The 22,323-nt window shown below is 37.9% G+C and overlaps 1 protein-coding gene across 2 annotated transcripts in view; it reads right to left on the minus strand.

Annotated features, from left to right (window-relative positions):
* Window positions 1-3,326: 3,326 nt before the first annotated feature.
* INAVA (innate immunity activator) overlaps window positions 3,327-22,323 on the minus strand; it is a 66,190-nt gene continuing 47,193 nt past the window's right edge. For both annotated transcript variants that reach the window (XM_053706865.1, XM_053706866.1), the window contains one exon: window positions 3,327-4,830. In XM_053706865.1, the coding sequence (XP_053562840.1) occupies window positions 4,738-4,830 (93 nt within the window). In that variant the 3' untranslated portion in view covers window positions 3,327-4,737. The remainder of the gene's footprint in view (window positions 4,831-22,323) is intronic.

Genomic DNA, 22,323 nt, shown 5'->3' on the forward strand with positions numbered 1-22,323 from the left:
CTGTTAATCATGCTACCCTCCACGCATTTTAATGTACCTATATTGTCTTTCTTAGATGTTTTGCTATTTATGTACTTAAAGAACCTTTTAGGGTTCGAGTTAGAATCCTTTGCAATTAATTTTTCATTTTCAATTTTGGCTAATTTAATTGCTTTTTGCATGCCTTGTTACATTCCTTATAAATATGGAATGTTTAGTCTGTACTATTTTCTTTGAATAATTTAAATGCCCTACGTTTTTTCCTAACACATTATTATTGAGCCACATTGGCTTGGATTTTGTATTTTTATAACCATATGCTATTTGTTGATATGTATATTTATTTAACAAAGTTTTAAATGTTATCCATTTATCCTCTGTATTTTTATTAGAGAATACTTTGTCCCAATTTATGTTATTTAATGATTTCCTTAAATCGTTGTATTTTGCTTTCTTAAAATTATAAGTCTTGGTTAAACCTTTAAGACACTGCATATGAAAAGAGATTTCAAATGTGACCATGTTATGATCACGGTTACCCAAATGTTCTTTGACTTCTATGTTTGATATTATATCTGTATAGTTTGCTAGCACTAATCCAATATAGCTTTACTCCTAGTTGGCTCCTCTATTAATTGTGACAAGAAGTTATCCCTGAGAACATTTTAAAATCTATCCCCCATAGCTGAATTACTAGTTTCATTGGCCCAGTTTATATCAGGGTAGATAAAATCTCCCAAAATTACAGCACTATAATTAGCAGCCTTACCTATTTGCATTAGTAGTTGAGTTCCTAGTAATATTTTTTTAGGATCCCCCCCCCCCACTCTTTATTTCCACCCACAGGGTCTCTACATTGTCGCCTGTATCAGAAATATCTTCCCTTATTGTAGGTTTAAGGTTAGGTTTAATATACATGCAGATTCCTCCACCCCTTGTATTATTCCTGTCCCTCCTAAATAAAGTATACCCCTCTAAGTTAACTGCCCAGTCATGTGAATCATCCCACCAAGTTTCAGTTATACTGATAACATCATAGTCTTCTTCTGCAACTAAGAGCTCCAGCTCCCCCATTTTACCCGTCATGCTTCTTGCATTTGTTGTCACACATTTTCATGTGCTTTCTGCTGCTACTTGGTGTGCTTTCCTCCATACTTTCTAATGTGACATTTCTTAAGTCATCCCTTCCTTGAGATATAAAGGGAGTGACATATTCACAGACTGATCTCTCTGTTCTATTGTGTTCTAACTGACCCTTCCCCCCTTTACCTAGTTTAAAAGGTTCTCTAAACTTGCTACCATCCTTTTCCCCAACACACACCTGCACCCATGTCATTCAGGTGCAATCCATCCTTACTGTACAAATTGTAGTCAAGTGAAAAGTCAGCCCAGTGCTCTAAAAAGTCCAACCCCTCATTTTTACACCATATTTTTAACCATGAATTAACAGACCATTGCTCCTTCAGCCTTACTGAGTTAACACACGGCACTGGTAATATCTCTGAAAATATTACTTTGGAGGTCCTTGCTTTAAGCTTGCTACCTAACTCCCTGAAGTCATTTTTTAGGACTCTCCATCTCCCGCTGATTCCTTCTTTAGTACCAATATGTACCATGACTGATCCCTCTAACAATCTATCAATACGCTCCACAATATGCCTAACACAAGCCCCTGGAAGAAAGCAAACTGTTCTATTTAAAGGGTCTGGACGACAAATTACCCTATCAACCTTCCTAATAATAGAGTCTCCTACCACCAACATCTGCCTCAGGCCCTGACTTGTATGCGCCTCTTCCATGACTGAAGAACTGTTAACTATAGTATGCCCCTCTACCATGTCTGAAGGTACTGCCCACCATAGTATGCTCCTCTTCCACGACTAAAGGACTGTTCACTATATTAGGCAACACAGCCCTCTCTGACACTGCCACCCCTGAACTGATACCCCCAACATCTTCAATTAATCTTGCAAATCTGTTGGGGTGTACCAGCTCATGTATATGATATTAAAATACAAGAAGAGCACAGAAAAATATCTAAGTGCAGTATAAAAAGAATCGTATCTGTAGTCACATCAGGTACGGAAGCCTCACTGGTTTTAATTCACGGCGGAATTCAGCACAGGAGAAAGGAAACTCCCACGAAGTTGAATATCCGGACTGACATTCCCACGGAGGTCGGAGGTGAATCCTCACGGGTAACGAGGCAAACAGCCACTGACTGTCTACACTATATATATGTGTTGTAAAGTTTTTTATTTCTGTAAGTAGCAGCATATTTGCACTCTTCTTGTATTTTAATATTTTAGTGCCTTTTCCGAATGCTCTATAGAACATTCATTGTGAGGGGCAGCACAAGCCTCAAGACCTGAGAGAAGGCAGGGGTCATGCGTGGCAGCCTTTAAGGACCCTTTCAAATGGATTTTATTTGAGTTTGTAGACGTTATAATACTGATGTATTGTACTGAGGTATACTTGTGAACACCATACTGATTATCACATGTGATTAGTCTACTGATATATATATATATATATATATATATTTATTTATCTCTCCATATAGTGGAATATAAGTGATATTGGTCAATCTTCCTCCAACCACCTATTCACTGAAGAAGGCAGCGCTTAGTGCTCTTTTCTGTATCTTCATATATGTATATGAATATATAAATATATATTTATGTTTTAATATGTGTACATACACATATTAACACATACATATATATGTATATAAGCATATACATATATATTTACAGAAAACACACAGTCCCCTTAGACCACTATGTAAAGGCACTTTTCAGTGCCATTTGTTTTTTTTCTAACAACCACACCTCCACTTTTAACCCATAAAAACTGCTCCGTGCAGTAGTTTAATTTTTTAAAATAAAAAAAACTAAACGACCCTTTATTTTGGGGGGCATTTGGGGTACTTTTAGAAATTTAACCAGAAATCTGATCTCTAGTTTATTTTCTGAGCGCTAATACCCACTTGTAATGGCTGGTTATTTATTGTGCGCCCGTAAAAAAGGCAAACTTGTCTGTTTACGGGCATGTGATAAATTAGCGCTCCATTAGTAATCTAGCTCTATATTTTTGTCTAATTCGGTGTGTGTGTCTTCCCTATATGTTAATTTCCTAATAATTTTTGCTCTAATAAATTTCAAACATTTGTTGCATTTTTATTCAGTAAAGCAGAATTTTAAATAAATTCCCAAAAACAGAAAAACGTACGTGTTGCAGTTGGGAGTACTTAGGACAAAAATGTATGTGTGTATGGGCACTTACTTCAAATAGGTTGAGAAACACTGTAATATAGAATAAAGGCACTCAGTCAGACACTGAAAATGTAAACCTTTAACGAGTTTATTAAAGACTGTCAGCAACAGCCAATATATATATATATTTAATTTAACCTACACCCCCAGTATCTGTTTCAGTTACATTGCACTGCAATTCACTGCAGGTCCATCCAGCTGGGTAGGGAATAAAAAAGAAAACATATTTCTCTGCCCAGCAGAGAGAGAGAGAGAAAAATAAACTTGATACAGACAGGAAGACTAAAAATGTGACACTAGACAGACAGGACATTTATAAATGACATTATACACTGATTGTATCTGCAGAAAACCAGAAAGATGTCATTGCTGACTTTGGAGAATCTTTGGTAAGTTTTTTTTCTAGATTAAAGGGATACTGTTCCGTTAATTGTTGCCCCCCTTTAATCTGTACCCAATAATCAATTTAACCTGCTAGAGTGTATTAAGTGGTTTTCAACCAACTCATTTACCTTTTAATTTGTCATTTGAAATAGCTGCTGTTACCTGTTGAAACTATCACCTGTACTGAAAATATGAATATTGCAGTACAGGTATACCTCACTTTACAGCGCTTCACTTTACAGCGTTTCGCTAATACAGTGCTTTGTGGCATTGAAGTTCAACCTCCAAGGATTTTGAAACAGTGCTGTAATCATGAGATTGCGAGGAACGTGTCTGGCACCATTTTGTTATGCTTAGTTCACTCTGTTTACAGCATTACAGTGCAATCTGTGTCTCAGTGTTATAGTCTGGCATATTGTACTACAGTAATTGTCACTATTTTACAGGTACAGTATTCATTGAATACTAATTGAATACTGTGCTGTGCTAGTGTTAAACTAAATGTAGCACTATTGCACCCCTAATACATGTTAGTTTTAAACACACTGGCAAGTGAAAAGAAAGCAAAAACTGCCTTGATTCACTTTAAGGCGGTTTTCACTTTACAGCGGGGCTCCGGTCCCTAACCCGCTGTATGAGCGGGGTATACCTGTATTCTATATAGAAAGGTTATGTAAACAAGGGCCGGCAGCTGTAACCATCCTCCAAGTTGGAGGGGAGATTGGTACTAAAAATGCTAAGTTTCAATTTATCTCTAATTATCTATTTACAGAGACAGAGATACGATAATGAGGATTTTGTTCATAAAGATAAAGGCAAGCAGGTCTCCTCTCCCTGCAAACTCAGATCATTTAAATGTGTTGTAGTTCACTGAGTAAAACTGCTATTTCATATACAAAAATAAACTTAAGAGCCATTTCCCATACATTTGATACTCTGCAGCTAATATTACAAATTATTTGAAACACATTAAGGATAATTTTGTTTTACAATTTACAGCACAGTGTCCCTATTAGGATCACAGACAAGCTAGAGGTAGAATATTCATGTGCACTTGAACGTGTTGGCTTCTTCCCAGTTTTGCAAAGTTCTGGTGTTCCTACACCTGGCTGATGATCTGAGCCTCCTCTGGGTCGTACCACTGCATGGGGGTGCCCTCTGCTGTCCTTCGCAGAACTTGCCTGGAGGGTATCTGTAGAAAAATGATTGAAATGCTATCAGCTCTCACAATCCAATACTATAAAATATTCTACTGCAGCCAATCTTGCCATAAAAGTGCAAAAAGAAAATAAACTAACTTGATACAGGATTTTGTTATTGCACTATAGCTTGCATACAACTGAGTTTAACCCCTGCAAAGGGATTAAAAACATATTTAAAAGTACGCTCCAGAGCAGCAATGCTAGCTGAACACATTGAGCCAATGACAAGCAGCATATGTGTATAGCCATAAAATCACCAGCTAGCTCCCAGTAGTTTATTGCTGCTGCGGAGTCTTTGTACATACAGTATACAACAGAAGTGAGTACACCCCTGTGCAAGATCACTTAAATGTCAAAATGATTCATCTCTAAATAATTGCATTGCTTATAAATTGAACAGTAGGGTATGCTTTTCAAGAAAGGATACCAAGAGAGCAAAGTAAAATTGATAATAGAAATGTATTTAAAAGTGTCTTAAATTTGTGTGCTCTATCTGAAGCATGAAAGTTCAAATTTTGTTTTTAATGACAGATTCTCCCTCTAAAAAACAAAAATCACTTATGACCCCCAAAGTTTTAAAGAGACATGAAACACAAATGTGTTCTTTCATGATTTAGAAAGAGCATGCAATTTTAAAAAAACTTTTTAATTTACTTCTATTATCTAATTTGCTTCATTCTCTTGATATCATTTGTTGAAAAGCATATCTAAATAGGCTCCGTAGCTGCTTATTGGTGGCTGCACATAGATGCCTCGTGTGATTGGCTCACCCCATGGGCATTGCTATCTCTTCAACAAAGGACATTTAAAGAATTAAGTGAATTAGATATTAGAAGTAAATTGAAATGTTATTTAAAAAATGGTATTCTCTATCTGAATCATTAAATACAATTATTGGGTTTAGTGTCCCTTTAAATGATGCTACGATTAGCTGTGCACATAAATATGTCCCTAGCTCATAAGTATGTAACAAGCCCAAAGGCACTAACCAAATACCATAATATGAATTTGCAGCGTAGCAGCTTTGTAAATAAAATGCAAAACCAGGAGTATTCAGATACATGAAAAAGCCTCCAAGCAAAAGCAATAGGGACATATACTGTAAAAGAATTCAAGTATTCTTGTGATAGGCATAAAGCTACCCAGAGTGACACTAAATGCCTCGTAATTACAACATTTTAAACTCACCCAGTCTTACAGTACTGGGTGAGTTTAAAGATGTTTTGAATACATTAACACCTTGTTTGCTGCATTTTTTTTTCAATTGCCAGACTTCACCCAGCACTTGTTATTTGGAGGAGCCAATAAATAAGCACTTGTTACTATATTATAGTATTAGCAAATGTGTCTTATCTGATAATGCCAATGAGGAACAGATATATATATATATATATATATGTATGTATGTATTGGGTACTTGTAAAGCGCAGCTAATCACCCGTAAGGGTTTCAAGGCGCTGCTCATTTTAATCGACCTCAGAAGGATGAAAGGCTGAGTGGACCCCGCCGGAGATCGAACCTGCAACCCACAGTGCCTTAGCATGCTGAGCTATCTGTCCGGCTTTATGGTTTGTGAAACCTGACATGTACACTTCCAGTTCTCTCAAATGGAAAACTTGATGGAGCAATTTTTATATTTTAGACTAAAATGACAAGAAATGGGGCAAAAGAAATATTAATACAACAGTGATATTTTTACTATGCATTATTATTAAACATAGTATATAACAATACCAAAGTGTTTACGGTCCTTTATAGGGACATTGCACTCTAAACTGTTCTCAACTGTAATGCGTTCCCAGGGGTGCATTGTACCTATTGGAGTGTATTTAATTGTTTGCAAGCAGCTCATTTACCATTATTTTGTGTTTAAAAGGCTGTTTTTGCCTATAGAAAAAACATCTACACTGAAAAAATGAATAACAAATATATTCTCTGTAGAAAAGATATGTAAACAGGAGACAATTGCACTACTGAATCTTCCAGCAGGGGTAGCAGTGAGACAGAATCTTTAATCAGACATTTCTGGTTGTGCTTAGTCATAATTAGCGTTTCAATACCTAACTGTGTTTAAACATAGATGATATTAGCAAGTCAGCTTTACCTGCAGGCTCAGCCCATATTTATAAGAATTATAAATACAAAAATAAACATGAAGGAACTGATTCCCATACATATAATACTCTGCAGTAGGTATAACAAGTAGTTTGGAACCCATTAAGAAAACAAATTTTATAGTACAGTGTCCCTTTCTAAACATTTTAGTAGACTAGATGGGCCATCTTATCTACTGTCAAAACATAAATCCCTGATAGTATTTGTTCATCTCCCTTAAAGTTAAAGCTTCATAATCATAAGGTTTATCTATTTATACTGAATAAATTAACTAACGGCTAGATTACAAGTGAAAAAGCAGTGTTATAGCTCTTTTTCACTACCGCTGGTATTACGAGACTCGCAGGTATATCTGTACCACACACTTTTTTGGCCGTAACGCAACGTAACTACCGCAGCTTTTAAAAAGTAACTTTTCAATGGGACTTCCACAGCGCCGGTATTACTAGTTTGCCTGGGAGGCCAAAAAGTGAGCGGTACAGCCTATAACTACAAGATTCGTACCGCCACCTGAAAGTCAGTAGTTATGGGTTTTGTGCTACAAATCTGTAGCATAAAACTCGTAACTAAAGTGTTACAAAGTACACTAACACCCATAAACTACCTATTAACCCCTAAATTGAGGCCCTCCCGCATCGCAAACACTAAAATAAAATTATTAACCCCTAATCTGCTGCTCCGGAAATCACCGCCACTATAATAAACATATTAACCCCTAAACTGCAGCACTCCCGCATCGCAAACACTAGTTAAATATTATTAAACCCTAATCTGCTGTCCCTAACATCGCCGCAACCTACATTACTGTTATTAACCCCTAATCGGCTGCCCCCCACGTCGCCGCCACTATACTAAAGTTATTAACCCCTAAACCTAACCCTAACATCCACTAACTTTAATATAATTAAAATAAATCTAAATAAAAATTACTATCATTAACTAAATAATTCCTATTTAAAACTAAATACCTATAAAATAAACCCTAAGATAGCTACAATATAACTAATAGTTACATTGTAGCTATCTTTCGGCTAGATTAAGAGTTTTGCGGTATGAGTGAAAAAGCAGCGTTAAGGCTCATAACGCTGCTTTTTCACTACCGCTGGAATTAAGAGTCTTGCAGATTTAGAGGCACCGCACACTTTTTTGGCTTTAACGCAAATTAAATTACACAATTTGTGTTAAGTCTTTTTTCAATGGGACTTCCATAGCGCCAGTATTGCAAGCTTTTTCTGGGAGGCCAAAAAGTGAGCGGTACAGCCTAAACCGTAAGATTCGTGACGCAATCTAAAGTCAGTAGTTATGAGTTTTACGCTACAAAGCTGTAGCATAAAACTCATAACTAAAGTTTTAAAAATTACACTAACACCCATAAACTACCTATTAACCCCTAAACCGAGGCCCACCCGCATCGCAAACACTAAAATAAACTTATTAACCCCTAATCTGCCGCTCCCGACATCGCCGACACTATAATAAACATATTAACCCATAAACCGCCGCTCTCCCGCATCACAAACACTACTTAAATATTATTAACCCCTAATCTGCCGCCCCTAACAACGCCGCCACCTACATTATAGTTATTAACCCCTAATCTGCCGCCCCCAACGTCACCGCCACTATACTAAATGTATTAACCCCTAAACCTAAGTCTAACCCTAACACCCCCTAACTTAAATATAATTCAAATAAATCTAAATAAAAATTCCTTTCTTTAACTAAATAATTCCTATTTAAAACTAAATACTTACCTATAAAATAAACCCTAAGCTAGCTACAAAATAACTAATAGTTACATTGTAGCTAGCTTAGGGTTTATTTTTATTTTACAGGCAAGTTTGTATTTATTTTAACTAGGTAGAATAGTTACTAAATAGTTATTAACTATTTACTAACTACCTAGCTAAAATAAATACAAGTTTACCTGTAAAATAAAACCTAACCTGAGTTACACTATCACCTAACAATACACAACAATTAAATAAATTACATAAATTAAATACAATTACCTAAATTACAAAAAACAAACAAACACTAAATTACACAAAATAAAAAATAAATTATCAGATATTTAAACTAATTACACCTAATCTAATAGCCCTATCAAAATAAACCCCCCCCCCCCCCCAAAATAAAAAAAACCCTAGCCTAAACTACCAATAGCCCTTAAAAGGGCCTTTTGCAGGGCATTGCCCCAAAGAAATTAGCTCTTTTACCTGTAAAAAAAATACAAGCATCCCCCCAACAGTAAAACCCACCACCCACACAACCAACCCCCCAAATAAAATACTATCTAAAAAAAAAAAAAAAACTAAGCTCCCCATTGCCCTGAAAGGGGCATTTGATTGGGCATTGCCCTTAAAAGGGCATTTAGCTCTTTTTCTGCCCAAACCCTAACCTAAAAATAAAACCCACCCAATAAATCCTTAAAGAAACCTAACACTAACCCCCGAAGATCCACTTACAGTCTTGAAGAATGGACATCCATCCTCAACGAAGCCGGGAGAAGTCTTCATCCAAGCGGCAAGAAGTCCTCAATGAAGCCGGGAGAAGTCTTCATTCAAGCCGGCAGAAGTGGTCCTCCAGACAGGCAGAAGTCTTCATCCAGACGGCATCTTCTATCTTCATCCATCCAGAGCGGAGCAGGTCCATCTTCAAGACATCCGGTGCGGAGCATCCTCTTCTTTCCACGGCTAACGACGAATGAAGGTTCCTTTAAGTGACGTCATCCAAGATGGCGTCCCTTGAATTCCGATTGGCTAATAGAATTCTATCAGCCAATCAGAATTAAAGGTGAAAAAATCCTATTGGCTGATGCAATCAGCCAATAGAATGCAAGCTCAATCCTGATGCAATCAGCCAATCAGAATTCAAGGGATGCCATCTTGGATGATGTCATTTAAAGGAACCTTCATTTGGGAAGAAGACTTTGATTGAAGAGGATGCTCCACGCCGGATGTCTTGAAGATAGACCCGCTCCGTTCCGGATGGATGAAGATAGAAGATGCCGTCTCGATGAAGACTTCTGCCCGGTGTAATTAGTTTAAATATCTGATCATTTATTTTTTATTTTGTGTAATTTAGTGTTTGTTTGTTTTTGTAATTTAGGTAATTGTATTTAATTTATGTAATTTATTTAATTGTTGTGTAATGTTAGTTGTTAGTGTAACTCAGGTTAGGTTTTATTTTACAGGTATATTTGTATTTATTTTAGCTAGGTAGTTAGTAAATAGTTAATAACTATTTAGTAACTATTCTACCTAGTTAAAATAAATACAAACTTGCCTGTAAAATAAAAATAAACCCTAAGATAGATACAATATAACTATTAGTTATATTGTAGCTAGCTTAGGGTTTATTTTATAGGAAGTATTTAGTTTTAAATAGGAATTATTTAGTTAATGATAGGAATTTTTATTAAGATTTGAATTATATTTAAGTTAGAGGGTGTTAGGGTTAGACTTAGGTTTAGGGGTTAATAAATTTAGTATAGTGGTGGAGGCGTATTAGGGGTTAATAGCTGTAATGTAGGTGGCGGCGATGTTAGGGGTTAATAATATTTAACTAGTGTTTGCGATGTCGGTGGCGGCAGATTAGGGGTTAATAAGTGTAAGATTACGGGTGTTTAGACTCTGGGTTCATGTTAGGGTGTTAGGTGTAAACATAATTTTTGTTTCCCCATAAGAATCAATGGGGCTGCGTTACGGAGCTTTACGCTCCTTTTTTGCAGGTGTTAGGCTTTTTTCAGCCGGCTCTCCCCATTGATGTCTATGGGGAAATTGTGCACGAGCACGTAAAATTAGCTCACCGCAGCTTTCAGCAGTGCTGGTATATGAGTGCGGTATGGAGCACAATTTTGCTCTACGCTCACTTCTTGCCTGATAACGCCGGGTTTATGAAAACCTGTAATAACAGCGCTGTAGGAAAGTGAGCGGTGACAATAACGTGCAAGTTAACACCGCACCCCTCTTACCGCAAAACTCGTAATCTAGCCGTTCGGTTTTATTTTTATTTTCAAGTAAGTTTGTATTTATTTTAACTAGGTAGAATAGTTACTAAATAGTTATTAACTATTTACTAACTACCTAGCTAAAATAAATACAAATTTACCTGTAAAATAAAACCTAACCTGAGTTATACTAACACCTAACATTAAACTACAATTAAATAAACTACATTAATTAAATACAATTAACTAAATTACAAAAACAAACAAACACTAAATTACACAAAATAAAAAATAAATTATCAAATATTTAAACTAATTACACCTAATCTAATAGCCCTATCAAAATAAAAACAAACAAAAAAACAACAAAAAAAAACCTAGCCTAAACTAAACTGCCAATAGCCCTTAAAAGGCCCTTTTGCGGGGCATTGCCCTAAAGAAATCAGCTATTTTACCTTTAAAAAAAATACAAACAACCCCCCCAACAGTAAAACCCACCATCCACACAACCAACCCCCCAAATAAAATCCTATCTAAAAAACCTAAGCTTCCCATTGCCCTGAAAAGGGTATTTGGATGGGCATTGCCCTTAAAAGGGCATTTAGCCCTTTTTCAGCCCAAACCCTAACCTAAAAATAAAACCCACCCAATAAACCCTTAAAAAAACCTAACACTAACCCCCGAAGATCCACTTACAGTTTTTGAAGACCGGACATCCATCCTCATCGAAGCCGGTAGAAGTCTTCATCCAAGCGGGCCAAAGTCTTCATCCAGACGGCATCTTCTATCTTCATCCATCCGGCGTGGAGCGGCTCCATCTTCAAGACATCCGGCGTGGAGCATCCTCTTCTTCCGACGGCTAACGAAGAATGAAGGTTCCTTTAAGGGACATCATCCAAGATGGCGTCCCTTGAATTCCGATTGGCTGATAGAATTCTATCAGCCAATCGGAATTAAAGGTGAAAAATCCTATTGGCTGATGCAATCAGCCAATAGGATTGAGCTTGCATTCTATTGGCTGTTCCAATTCCTTCATCCTTTATTTTGTGTAAACCTTCATTCTTCGTTAGCCGTCGGAAGAATAGGATGCTCCGTGCCAGATGTCTTGAAGATGAAGCTGCTCCACACCGGATGGATGAAGATAGAAGATGCCGTCAGGATGAAGACTTCTGCCGGCTTGGATGAAGACTTCGGCCCGCTTGGATGAAGACTTCTGATGGCTTCGATGAGGATGGATGTCCAGTCTTCAAAAACAGTAATTGGATCTTTGGGGGTTAGTGTTAGTTTTTTTTTTTTTAAAGGGTTTATTGGGTGGGTTTTATTTTTAGGTTACGGTTTGGGCTGAAAAAGAGCTAAATGCCCTTTTAAGGGCAATGCCCATCCAAATGCCCTTTTCAGGGCAATGGGGAGCTTAGGTTTTTCAGATAGGATTTTATTTGGGGGGTTGGTTGTGTGGGTGGTGGGTTTTACTGTTGGGGGGTTGTTTGTATTTTTTTTTACAGGTAAATGAGCTGATTTCTTTGGGGCAATGCCCTGCAAAAGGCCCTTTTAAGGGCTGTTGGCATTTTAGTTTAGGCTAGGTTTTTTTTTTTTTTTGGAGGGCTTTTTTATTTTGATAGGGCTATTAGATTAGGTGTAATTAGTTTAAATATTTGATCATTTACTTTTTATTTTGTGTAATTTAGTGTATTTTTTTTGTAATTTAGTTAATTATATTTAATTAATGTAATTTATTTAATTGTAGTTTAATGTTTGGTGTTAGGGTAACTCAGGCTAGGTTTTATTTTACAGGTAACTTTATATTTACACCTAACATTAAACTACAATTAAATAAATTAAATTAATTAAATACAATTAACTCAATTACAAAAACAAACAAACACTAAATTACACAAAATAAAAAATAAATTATCAAATATTTAAACTAATTACACTTAATCTAATAACCCTATCAAAATAAAAAAACAAACCAAAATAAAAAAAAACCTAGCCTAAACTAAACTGCCAATAGCCCTTAAAAGGGCTTTTTGCAGGGCATTGCCCTAAAGAAATCAGCTATTTTACCTGTAAAAAAAAATACAAACAACCCCCAACAGTAAAACCCACCATCCACACAACCAAGCCCTCAAATAAAATCCTATCTAAAAAACCTAAGCTTCCCATTGCCCTGAAAAGGTCATTTGGATGAGCATTGCCCTTAAAAAGGGCATTTAGCTCTTTTTCAGCCCAAACCCTAACCTAAAAATAAAACCCACTCAATAAACCCTTAAAAAACCCTAACACTAACCCCCGAAGATCCACTTACAGTTTTTGAAGACCGGACATTCATCCTCAACAAAGCGGCAGAAGTCCTCATCGAAGCCGGCAGAAGTCTTCATCCAAGCGGGCCGAAGTCTTCATCCAAGCCGGCAGAAGTCTTCATTCAGACAGCATCTTCTATCTTCATCCATCCGGCGCAGAACGGCTCCATCTTCAAGACATCCGGTGCGGAGCATCCTCTTCTTCCGACGGCTAACGAATGAAGGTTCCTTTAAGGGACGTCATCCAAGATGGCGTCCCTTGAATTCCGATTGGCTGATAGAATTCTATCAGCCAATCGGAATTAAAGGTGTAAAATATCCTATTGGCTGATGCAATCAGCCAATAGGATTTAGTTTGCATTCTATTGGCTGTTCCAATCAGCCAATAGAATGTGAGTTCAATCCTATTGGCTGATTGCATCAGCCAATAGGATTTTTTCACCTTTAATTCCGATTGGCTGATATAATTTTATCAGCCAATCGGAATTCAAGGTACGCCATCTTGGATGACGTCCCTTAAAAGAACCTTAATTCTTCGTTAGCCGTCGGAAGTAGAGGATGCTCCACGCCGGATGTCTTGAAGATGGAGCCGCTCCACACCGGATGGATGACGATAGAAGATGCCGTCTGGATGAAGACTTCTACCGGCTTGGATGAAGACTTCGGCCCGCTTGGATTAAGACTTCTGCCGGCTTCGATGAGGATGGAAGTCCAGTCTTCAAAAACAGTAAGTGGATCTTCGGGGGTTAATGTTAGTTTTTTTAAGGGTTTATTGGGTGGGTTTTATTTTTAGGTTACGGTTTGGGCTGAAAAAGAGCTAAATGCCCTTTTCAGGGCAATGGGGAGCTTAGGTTTTTTAGATAGGATTTTATTTGGGGGGTTGGTTGTATGGGTGGTGGGTTTTACTGTTGGGGGGTTGTTTGTATTTTTTTTTTTTACAGGTAAATGAGCTGATTTCTTTGGGCCAATGCCCCGCAAAAGGCCCTTTTAAGGGCTGTTGGCAGTTTAGTTTAGGCTAGGGTTTTTTTTATTTGGGGGGGGCTTTTTTATTTTGATAGGGCTATTAGATTAGGTGTAATTAGTTTAAATATTTGATAATTTATTTTTTATTTTGTGTAATTTAGTGTTTGGTGTTTTTGTAATTTAGTTAATTGTATTTTATTAATGTAATTTATTTAATTGTAGTTTAATGTTAGGTGTTAGTGTAACTACGGTTAGGTTTTATTTTACAGGTAACTTTATATTTATTTTAGCTAGGTAGTTAGTAAATAGTTAATAACTATTTAGTAACTATTCTACCTAGTTAAAATAAATACAAACTTACTTGTAAAAATAAAATAAAACCTTAGATAGGTACAATGTAACTATTAGTTATATTGTATCTAGCTTATGGTTTATTTTATAGGTAAGTATTTTGTTTTAAATAGGAATTATTTAGTTAATGATAGTAATTTTTATTTAGATATATTTTTATTATATTAAAGTTAGTAGATGTTAGGGTTAGGTTTAGGGGTTAATAACTTTAGTATAGTGGATTAGGGGTTAATAAGTGTAGGTAGGTAGCGACGACATTGGGGGCAGCAGATTAGGGGTTAATAAGTGTAGGTAGGTGGCGGCGATGTCGGGGCGGCAGATTAAGGGTTAATAAGTGTAATGTAGGTGTCGGCAATGTCGGGGGCGGCAGATTAGGGGTGTTTAGACTCTGGGTTTATGTTAGGGTTTTAGGTGTAAACATAAATTTTGTTTCCCCATAGGAATCAATGGGGCTGCGTTACGGAGCTTTACGCTCCTTTATTGCAGGTGTTAGGCTTTTTTTCAGCCGGCTCTCCCCATTGATGTCTATGGGGAAATCGTGCACGAGCATGTAAAACCAGATCAAAGCAGCACTGGTATTTGGGTGCGGTATGGAGTTCAATTTTGCTCAACGCTCACTTATTGCCTGCTAACGCCGGGTTTTTGCAAACCTGTAATAGCAGCGCTATAGGGAGGTAAGCGGTTACAATAACTTGCAAGTTAGCACGGAGCGGCTCATAACGCAAAACTTGTAATCTAGCCGTAAGTGTCTTGTCCATTGCAGGATTTTTTTATTAGCATTTTATTGGTACACACATGTATCTGAACTATACTACAAATCTAAAAAATATACATGGCCATATCTAGATATCAGATATACACTTTTCAAATGCTCACTTACACAAGACTTATGATATATGTGTGTGTGTGTGATATACACATTATGCACCTATCAGACATATATTTGTACAGATGCCCATGAACAACACACATAATGTACTTTCATCATTAAAAGGACCACTCAATGCAGTATAATTACCCAATTAACAAGTGCTGTATATAATAAAAAGACAATGCAATAGCACTTACTCTGAATTTCAAATAAGCAGTAGATTTTTTTTTTGGACAAATTAATTTGTTCTCCCATTTTCCGGCCCCCTGTGTCATGTGACAGACATCAGCCAATCACAGACTAGTATATGCATACCCTGTGAGGTTATGCACATGCTCAGTAGGATCTTGTTCCCCAGAAAGTGTGTATATAAAAAGACTGTGCAAAATTTGATAATGGAAGTAAATTGTAAAGTGCCTTAAAACTGCATACTCTATCTGAATCATAAAAGTTTATTTTGACTTGAGTGTCCCTTTTTAACAATAACACAAATGCCTGATATGAGCAAACAGATATATGTAGAGGACATTGTTTCTATATATAGGGTGTGTGACATCAGTCCTCCTGTACAGACATGCTGCTGTTCCCTATGTGACGCTTATGTTTCATGTTAAATCCTGTGATGTCCCTGTACCTACACCACACCCTAAGTGGTTGTGTGTTTAAATATATATCTGTCTTGCTTGCACTAGACATCTGGATACTTGTTATACATATTTGTATATTTCTTTTTCGGTTTGTGTGTATATATATATATATATATACACACGTGTGTGTGTGTGTGCGTGTGTGAGAGTACATGTGTGTCTGTGTGCATGCGTTTGAATATGTGCATGCGTGCATGTTAAAGAGGCATTTTTCCTTGCAATCTCTCCCTAATTTCAGGTTGAGCACAAACTTTTATTACTTGCTAGTTTCAATATAACATTTATTTTATTTATTTTTTGTAAAAAAAAATATTTTATCGTGTTTAAATTATTGCATTTTATGCAATTGTGAAAATATTTTATGCATCGATATAGCTAGACCTGTTCAATTTCACTTTAAAGCTAATGTTAAGTGCAAAGGGGCCTTAAAACTTAGATTTTGACAGCAGGTATGAACCATAGGCCCAGCAAATCTGCCCGATATTTCCTAAAAAGTATAAACTTTTCTAGTTTGTAGGATAGCCTTATGCTTATCCCAGGCATTCTTAAAGTCCCCCACAGTGTTTGTCATTACTGCCTCTTGTTTAACCCCTTAACGACCAGCGCCGTACGACGCTGGTCGTTATGTCCTTAAGGACCAGCGATGTGCAGTCCTGGGCTTCTCTCTGCCACGATCTCGCTCAAAATAACGAGATTGCGCTATTTCTGCATGCCCCCCTCGCTGTAGGGGGCGGGAATGGGTGGAACCGCAAAGCCACACTACAGGGATAAAAAAATAAATAAAATAAGTGCGTCACTGAGGAGGAAGGAGGGAGGAGGGGCAATGAGGGGGTTCCTATGTGGGATCAGTTGACGGCAAGGGATCTGGGAGAGGGGGGTGTATTGAGGGGGGGCAGCTACACTACAGAAAAAAATAATAGTTTCATTTTTATTTTATTTTTTAATTGCCTAATTTACAGCAAATTGGGTACTGGCAGACTGGCCTTTCTATTTTAGTACTGGCAGACTTTCTGCCAGTACTTAAAGGGACACTGAACCCAATATTTTTCTTTTGGGATTCAGATAGAGCATGCAATTTTAAGCAACTTTCTAATTTACTCCTATTATCAATTTTTCTTTGTTCTCTTGCTATCTTTATTTGAAAAAGAAGACATCTCAGGGGTTTTTTGGTTCAGTACTCTGGACAGCACTTTTTTTATTGGTGGATGAATTTATCCACCAATCAGCAAGAACAACACAGGTTGTTTACCAAAAATGGGCCTGCATCTAAACTTACATTCTTGCATTTCAAATAAAGATACCAAGAGAATGAAGAAAATTTGATAATAGGAGTAAATTAGAAAGTTGCTTAAAATTGCATGCTCTATCTGATCACGAAAGAAAAAAATGTGGGTGCAGTGTCCCTTTAAGATGGGGTGACAATTGTGGGGTGGGGGATGGAAGAGAGCTGTTTGAGAGGGGTCAGGGAGGGATCAGGGGGTGGGATGTGTCAGGTGGGAGGCTGATCTCTACACTAAAGCTAAAATTAACCCTACAAGCTACCTAATTAACACCTTCATTGCTAGGCATAATACAAGTGTAGTGCGCAGCGGCATTTAGTGGCCTTCTAATTAACAAAAAGCAATGCCAAAGCCATATATGTCTGCTATTTCAGAACAAAGGGGATCCCAGAGAAGCATTTACAACCATTTGTGCCATAATTGCACAAGCGGTTTGTAAATAATTTCAGTGAGAAACTTACAATTGTGAAAAAGTTAACAATTTTTTTTATTTGATCGCATTTGGCAATGAAATGGTTGCATGAAATATACAAAAATGGGCCTAGATCAATAATTTGGGTTGTCTACTAAAAAAAAATATGTATATAGTTTTGAAAGGTAAATATATATAAAAAAGGCTCTATTTCTGGTTAAAGGGACATAATACTCATATGCTTAATCACTTGAAAGTAATGCAACATAACTGTAAAAAATTGACAGGAAAATATCACCTGAGCATCTCTATGTAGAAAAGGAAGATATTTTACCTCACAATATCCTCAGCTCAGTAGAGTAATTGCTGTGTAAAAAGTTATACTTCAGCTGCTGTCCAGCTGCAGGTAAAAAATAAATAAATGAAGAAATGAACAGCAACCAATCAGCATCAACAGTGCTGAGGTCATGAACTCTTTTACTGTGATCTCATGAGATTTTCCCGGGACAGATAAACCAATTTGCTGCTTAAAGTCCTTTACAATGGGTGAATACTTAGGACATTTTGAGGTAAAATATCTTCCTTTTTTAAATAGAGATGTTCAGGTGATATTTTCTAGTCAGCTTTTTACAGCTATACTGCATCACTTTCAAGTGTTTCAACATGTGGGTATCATGGCCCTTTAAATGTAGTGAGAGCAAAACTGCTAAAAATGCTCTGGTCTTTTGGGGGGGAAGTTTTTGTCTGAAATATCCGTTCCTTAAGGGGTTAAGTTTATTCCATGAATCAATCACTATGAGCTTGAGATCATGACCCCTTGTTCTTGAATTTTTATGTAAAATACTCCAAGCTTCAGTTTTACTAAGCCCTTTAATATACCTGAAAGTTGCTATCATGTCACCTCTTTCCCTTCTATCCTCTAAGGCTTAAAATGGTACATAGTCTAAAAAATAAAACCAGGAAAATTTCAATTACCTAAATATGTATAGCTTAGAGTCTAAGCTATACATATTTAGGTAATTGAAATTTTCCTGGTTTTATTTTTTAGACTATGTACCATTTTGGTAGCCCTTCTTTGCACAGATTCAAGTTTGTTTATATCTTTGTGAAGATATGGCCTCCAGAACTGAAAACAATACACAAGATAAGGCCTATCTAATGATCTGTATACATCCAAACATTCTGCTGGCCTTACTTGCTGCAGTGCTACATTGTTTACTAAATTTGAAATCATATGAAATTATTATTATTTTTTATTTATGAAGTGCCATCATATTCTACAGCGCTGTCCATGGATACAGTTCACTTAAATAAAACAATAATATAAAACTTCTAAGAGACAGGACAACATTTCCAAACACATATAGGAGGAATTGAGGGCCCTATTCCCGTGGGAATTTACAATCCAGAAGGGTAGGAGGTTGAGAAACAGTAGGCGAGGACTGCAAGATTGAGAAAGATGTTAATGTAGAGTTAGATGAGGGAAATTTTGTTAGGTAAGAGAAATATTATTGAGTTGGGTGGTAGGCTTCTCAGAACAGAAAAGTTTTCAGAGAGCATTTAAAGGAAGAAAGATTAGGGCAAAGCCTGACAGCACAAGGGAGAGTGTTCCAGAGGGTAAGTGCTGCACGACAGAAGTCCTGCAGTCTAGCATGAGAGGAGGTGATAGTCGCAGATGCAAGGAGCAGGTCATTGTTGGATCTTAGTGGGCGGGCTGGAGTATACTTGTTGATTAGAGAGGATAGGTAGAGGGGAGCAGTGTTGGTAAACGCTTTGCATGCAAGGGTGAGAAGTTTGAATTTTATTCTGCTGTGTATGGGGAGCCAATGAAGGGACTCGCAGAGAGGTACAGCAGATACAGTGTGATGGGAAAGGTGGATCAGCCTGGCAGAGGCATTTAGGATGGATTGAAGGGTGGAGAGGCGGGAAAGAGGAAGGCCAGTAAGTAGGTTATTGCAGTAGTCAAGTCGGGAAATAACAAGGGAGTGGATTATTTGCTTTGTGGTGTTAGCGCACAGAAAATGTTGAATCTTGGAAATGTTGCGTAGATGGTTGCGGCAGGATGTAGAAAGCGATTGGAGATGGGGGGCGAAGGATAGATTTGAGTCAAGTGTAGCTCTGAGGCAGTGGACTTGGGGCGATGGGGAAATGGTGATGCCGTCAACAAAGATAGAGAAGTCACAAGTCGGCTTAGAGCTTGAGGGGGGATAAGAAGAAGCTCAGTCTTGGACATGTTAATCTTTAGGTGGTGAGAGGCCATCCAGGAAGAAATACCAGATAAGCAGTCGCTGACATGAGAAAGGACAGAGTGAGAGAGAGCAGGGGTGGAGAGGTAGATCTGGGTGTCATCAGCATAGAAGTGATATTTGAAGCCATAACTGTTGATAAGTTTACCCAGCGAAGAAGTATAAATGGAGAAGAGTAGAGGACCCAGAACAGATCCTTGAGGTACTCCAACAGACAGTGGCATTGGAGAGGAGGAGTCGCCGAAATAGACCTGTGAGAAAGATAAGAGTGAATCCAGGAAAGAGCAGTGTCACAGAGGCCAAAAGAGCTAAGGGTCTGTAGGAGGAGGGGGTGGTCAACTGTGTTGAATGCAGCTAAGAGATCAAGTAAGATGAGTATGGAGTAGTGGCCAATATTTTTAGCAGAGAGAAGATCGTTAGTAACCTTGGTAAGGGCAGTCTCAGTTGAGTGTTTGGGGCGGAATTCGGATTGCAGGGGGTCATGCAAGGAGTTGGCGGACAGGAAGTGGGTTAGGCGATTGTAAACTAGTTTTTCAAGGGGTTTTGATGTTAGTGGAAGCAGTGATATGGGGTGGTAGCTTTCAGGAGAATTAGGGTCAAAGGAGGTTTTTTTGAGTTTGGAAGTGACTTTTGTGTGTTTGAAAAAAGATGGGAATGAGCCAGTAGAGAGAGATAGGTTGAAGAAGTGGGTAAGGTATTAGATGGGAAGGGATAGGGTCGAGCGGGCAGGTAGTGAGGCGTGAGGAAGATAGTAAGGAGGAAACTTCATTCTCGGTGGCTGGATGGAAGATGCAGAGGGTGGCAGAGGGAGTAACTGGGCCTGTTGATGGAATATTGCAGGTTGGTGTTGGGATGTTGCTTCAGATAAAACGTGTTGAAAATAAGAGCCTAATTTAATGTGCGTTTAAAGGGACAGTGTACCGTAACATTTTCTCCACTGTAATGTGTTTCCGATTATAAATTTGATCTGCTGTAATGTATTAATTATATACAAATTGCTTCTCTTCGTTTATTTTGTCATTTGAAATAGCTACTTTTTCCTGTTGAAATCTCCACCTATACTGGAAATTTCAATACTGCAGAAATGGCTACAGAAAAGCAGCTGCAGAAATCATACTCTCAAGTAGGAATGGGAGAGATGGATACAAAAATGATACGTATTGGGCTTTGTGAATACATACAAAGATAAGACAAGGAAGCTTTTTGTTTGTGTGTGTGTGTATAGAGAGTGATGAGTTATAGAGGTCTGCTCTTCCGGTACACTGCTAAATTGACTCCTTTAGCCAATTAGGGTCAGATATGTAGCAGGGTAAGACTTGAGAAGTCAGCAATGGTACATTTCAATTTATAAGAATAGAAAAACAGAATTTATGCTTACCTGATAAATTACTTTCTCCAACGGTGTGTCCGGTCCACGGCATCATCCTTACTTGTGGGAATATCTCTTCCCCAACAGGAAATGGCAAAGAGTCCCAGCAAAGCTGGCCATATAGTCCCTCCTAGGCTCCGCCCACCCCAGTCATTTGACCAACAGACAGGAGGAAAAATATAGGAGAAACCATATGGTACCGTGGTGACTGTAGTTAGAGAAAATAATTAATCAGACCTGATTAAAAAACCAGGGCGGGCCCGTGGACCGGACACACCGTTGGAGAAAGTAATTTATCAGGTAAGCATAAATTCTGTTTTCTCCAACAATGGTGTGTCCGGTCCACGGCGTCATCCTTACTTGTGGGAACCAATACCAAAGCTTTAGGACACGGATGAAGGGAGGGAGCAAATCAGGTTACCTAAACGGAAGGCACCACGGCTTGCAAAACCTTTCTCCCAAAAATAGCCTCCGAAGAAGCAAAAGTATCAAATTTGTAAAATTTGGCAAAAGTGTGCAGTGAAGACCAAGTCGCTGCCTTACATATCTGATCAACAGAAGCCTCGTTCTTGAAGGCCCATGTGGAAGCCACAGCCCTAGTGGAGTGAGCTGTGATTCTTTCAGGAGGCTGCCGTCCGGCAGTCTCATAAGCCAATCTGGTGATGCTTTTAAGCCAAAAGGAAAGAGAGGTAGAAGTCGCTTTTTGACCTCTCCTTTTACCAGAATAGACGACAAACAGAGAAGATGTTTGTCTGAAATCTTTTGTAGCTTCTAAATAGAATTTTAGAGCACGGACTACGTCCAAATTGTGTAACAAACGTTCCTTCTTTGAAACTGGATTCGGACACAAAGAAGGTACAACTATCTCCTGGTTAATATTTTTGTTACAAACAACCTTTGGAAGAAAACCAGGCTTAGTACGCAAAACCACCTTATCTGCATGGAACACCAGATAGGGCGGAGAACACTGCAGAGCA

This window comes from Bombina bombina, chromosome 3 (genome assembly GCF_027579735.1).
Source record: "Bombina bombina isolate aBomBom1 chromosome 3, aBomBom1.pri, whole genome shotgun sequence".
In the NCBI taxonomy this organism is placed as follows: Eukaryota; Metazoa; Chordata; class Amphibia; order Anura; family Bombinatoridae; genus Bombina; species Bombina bombina.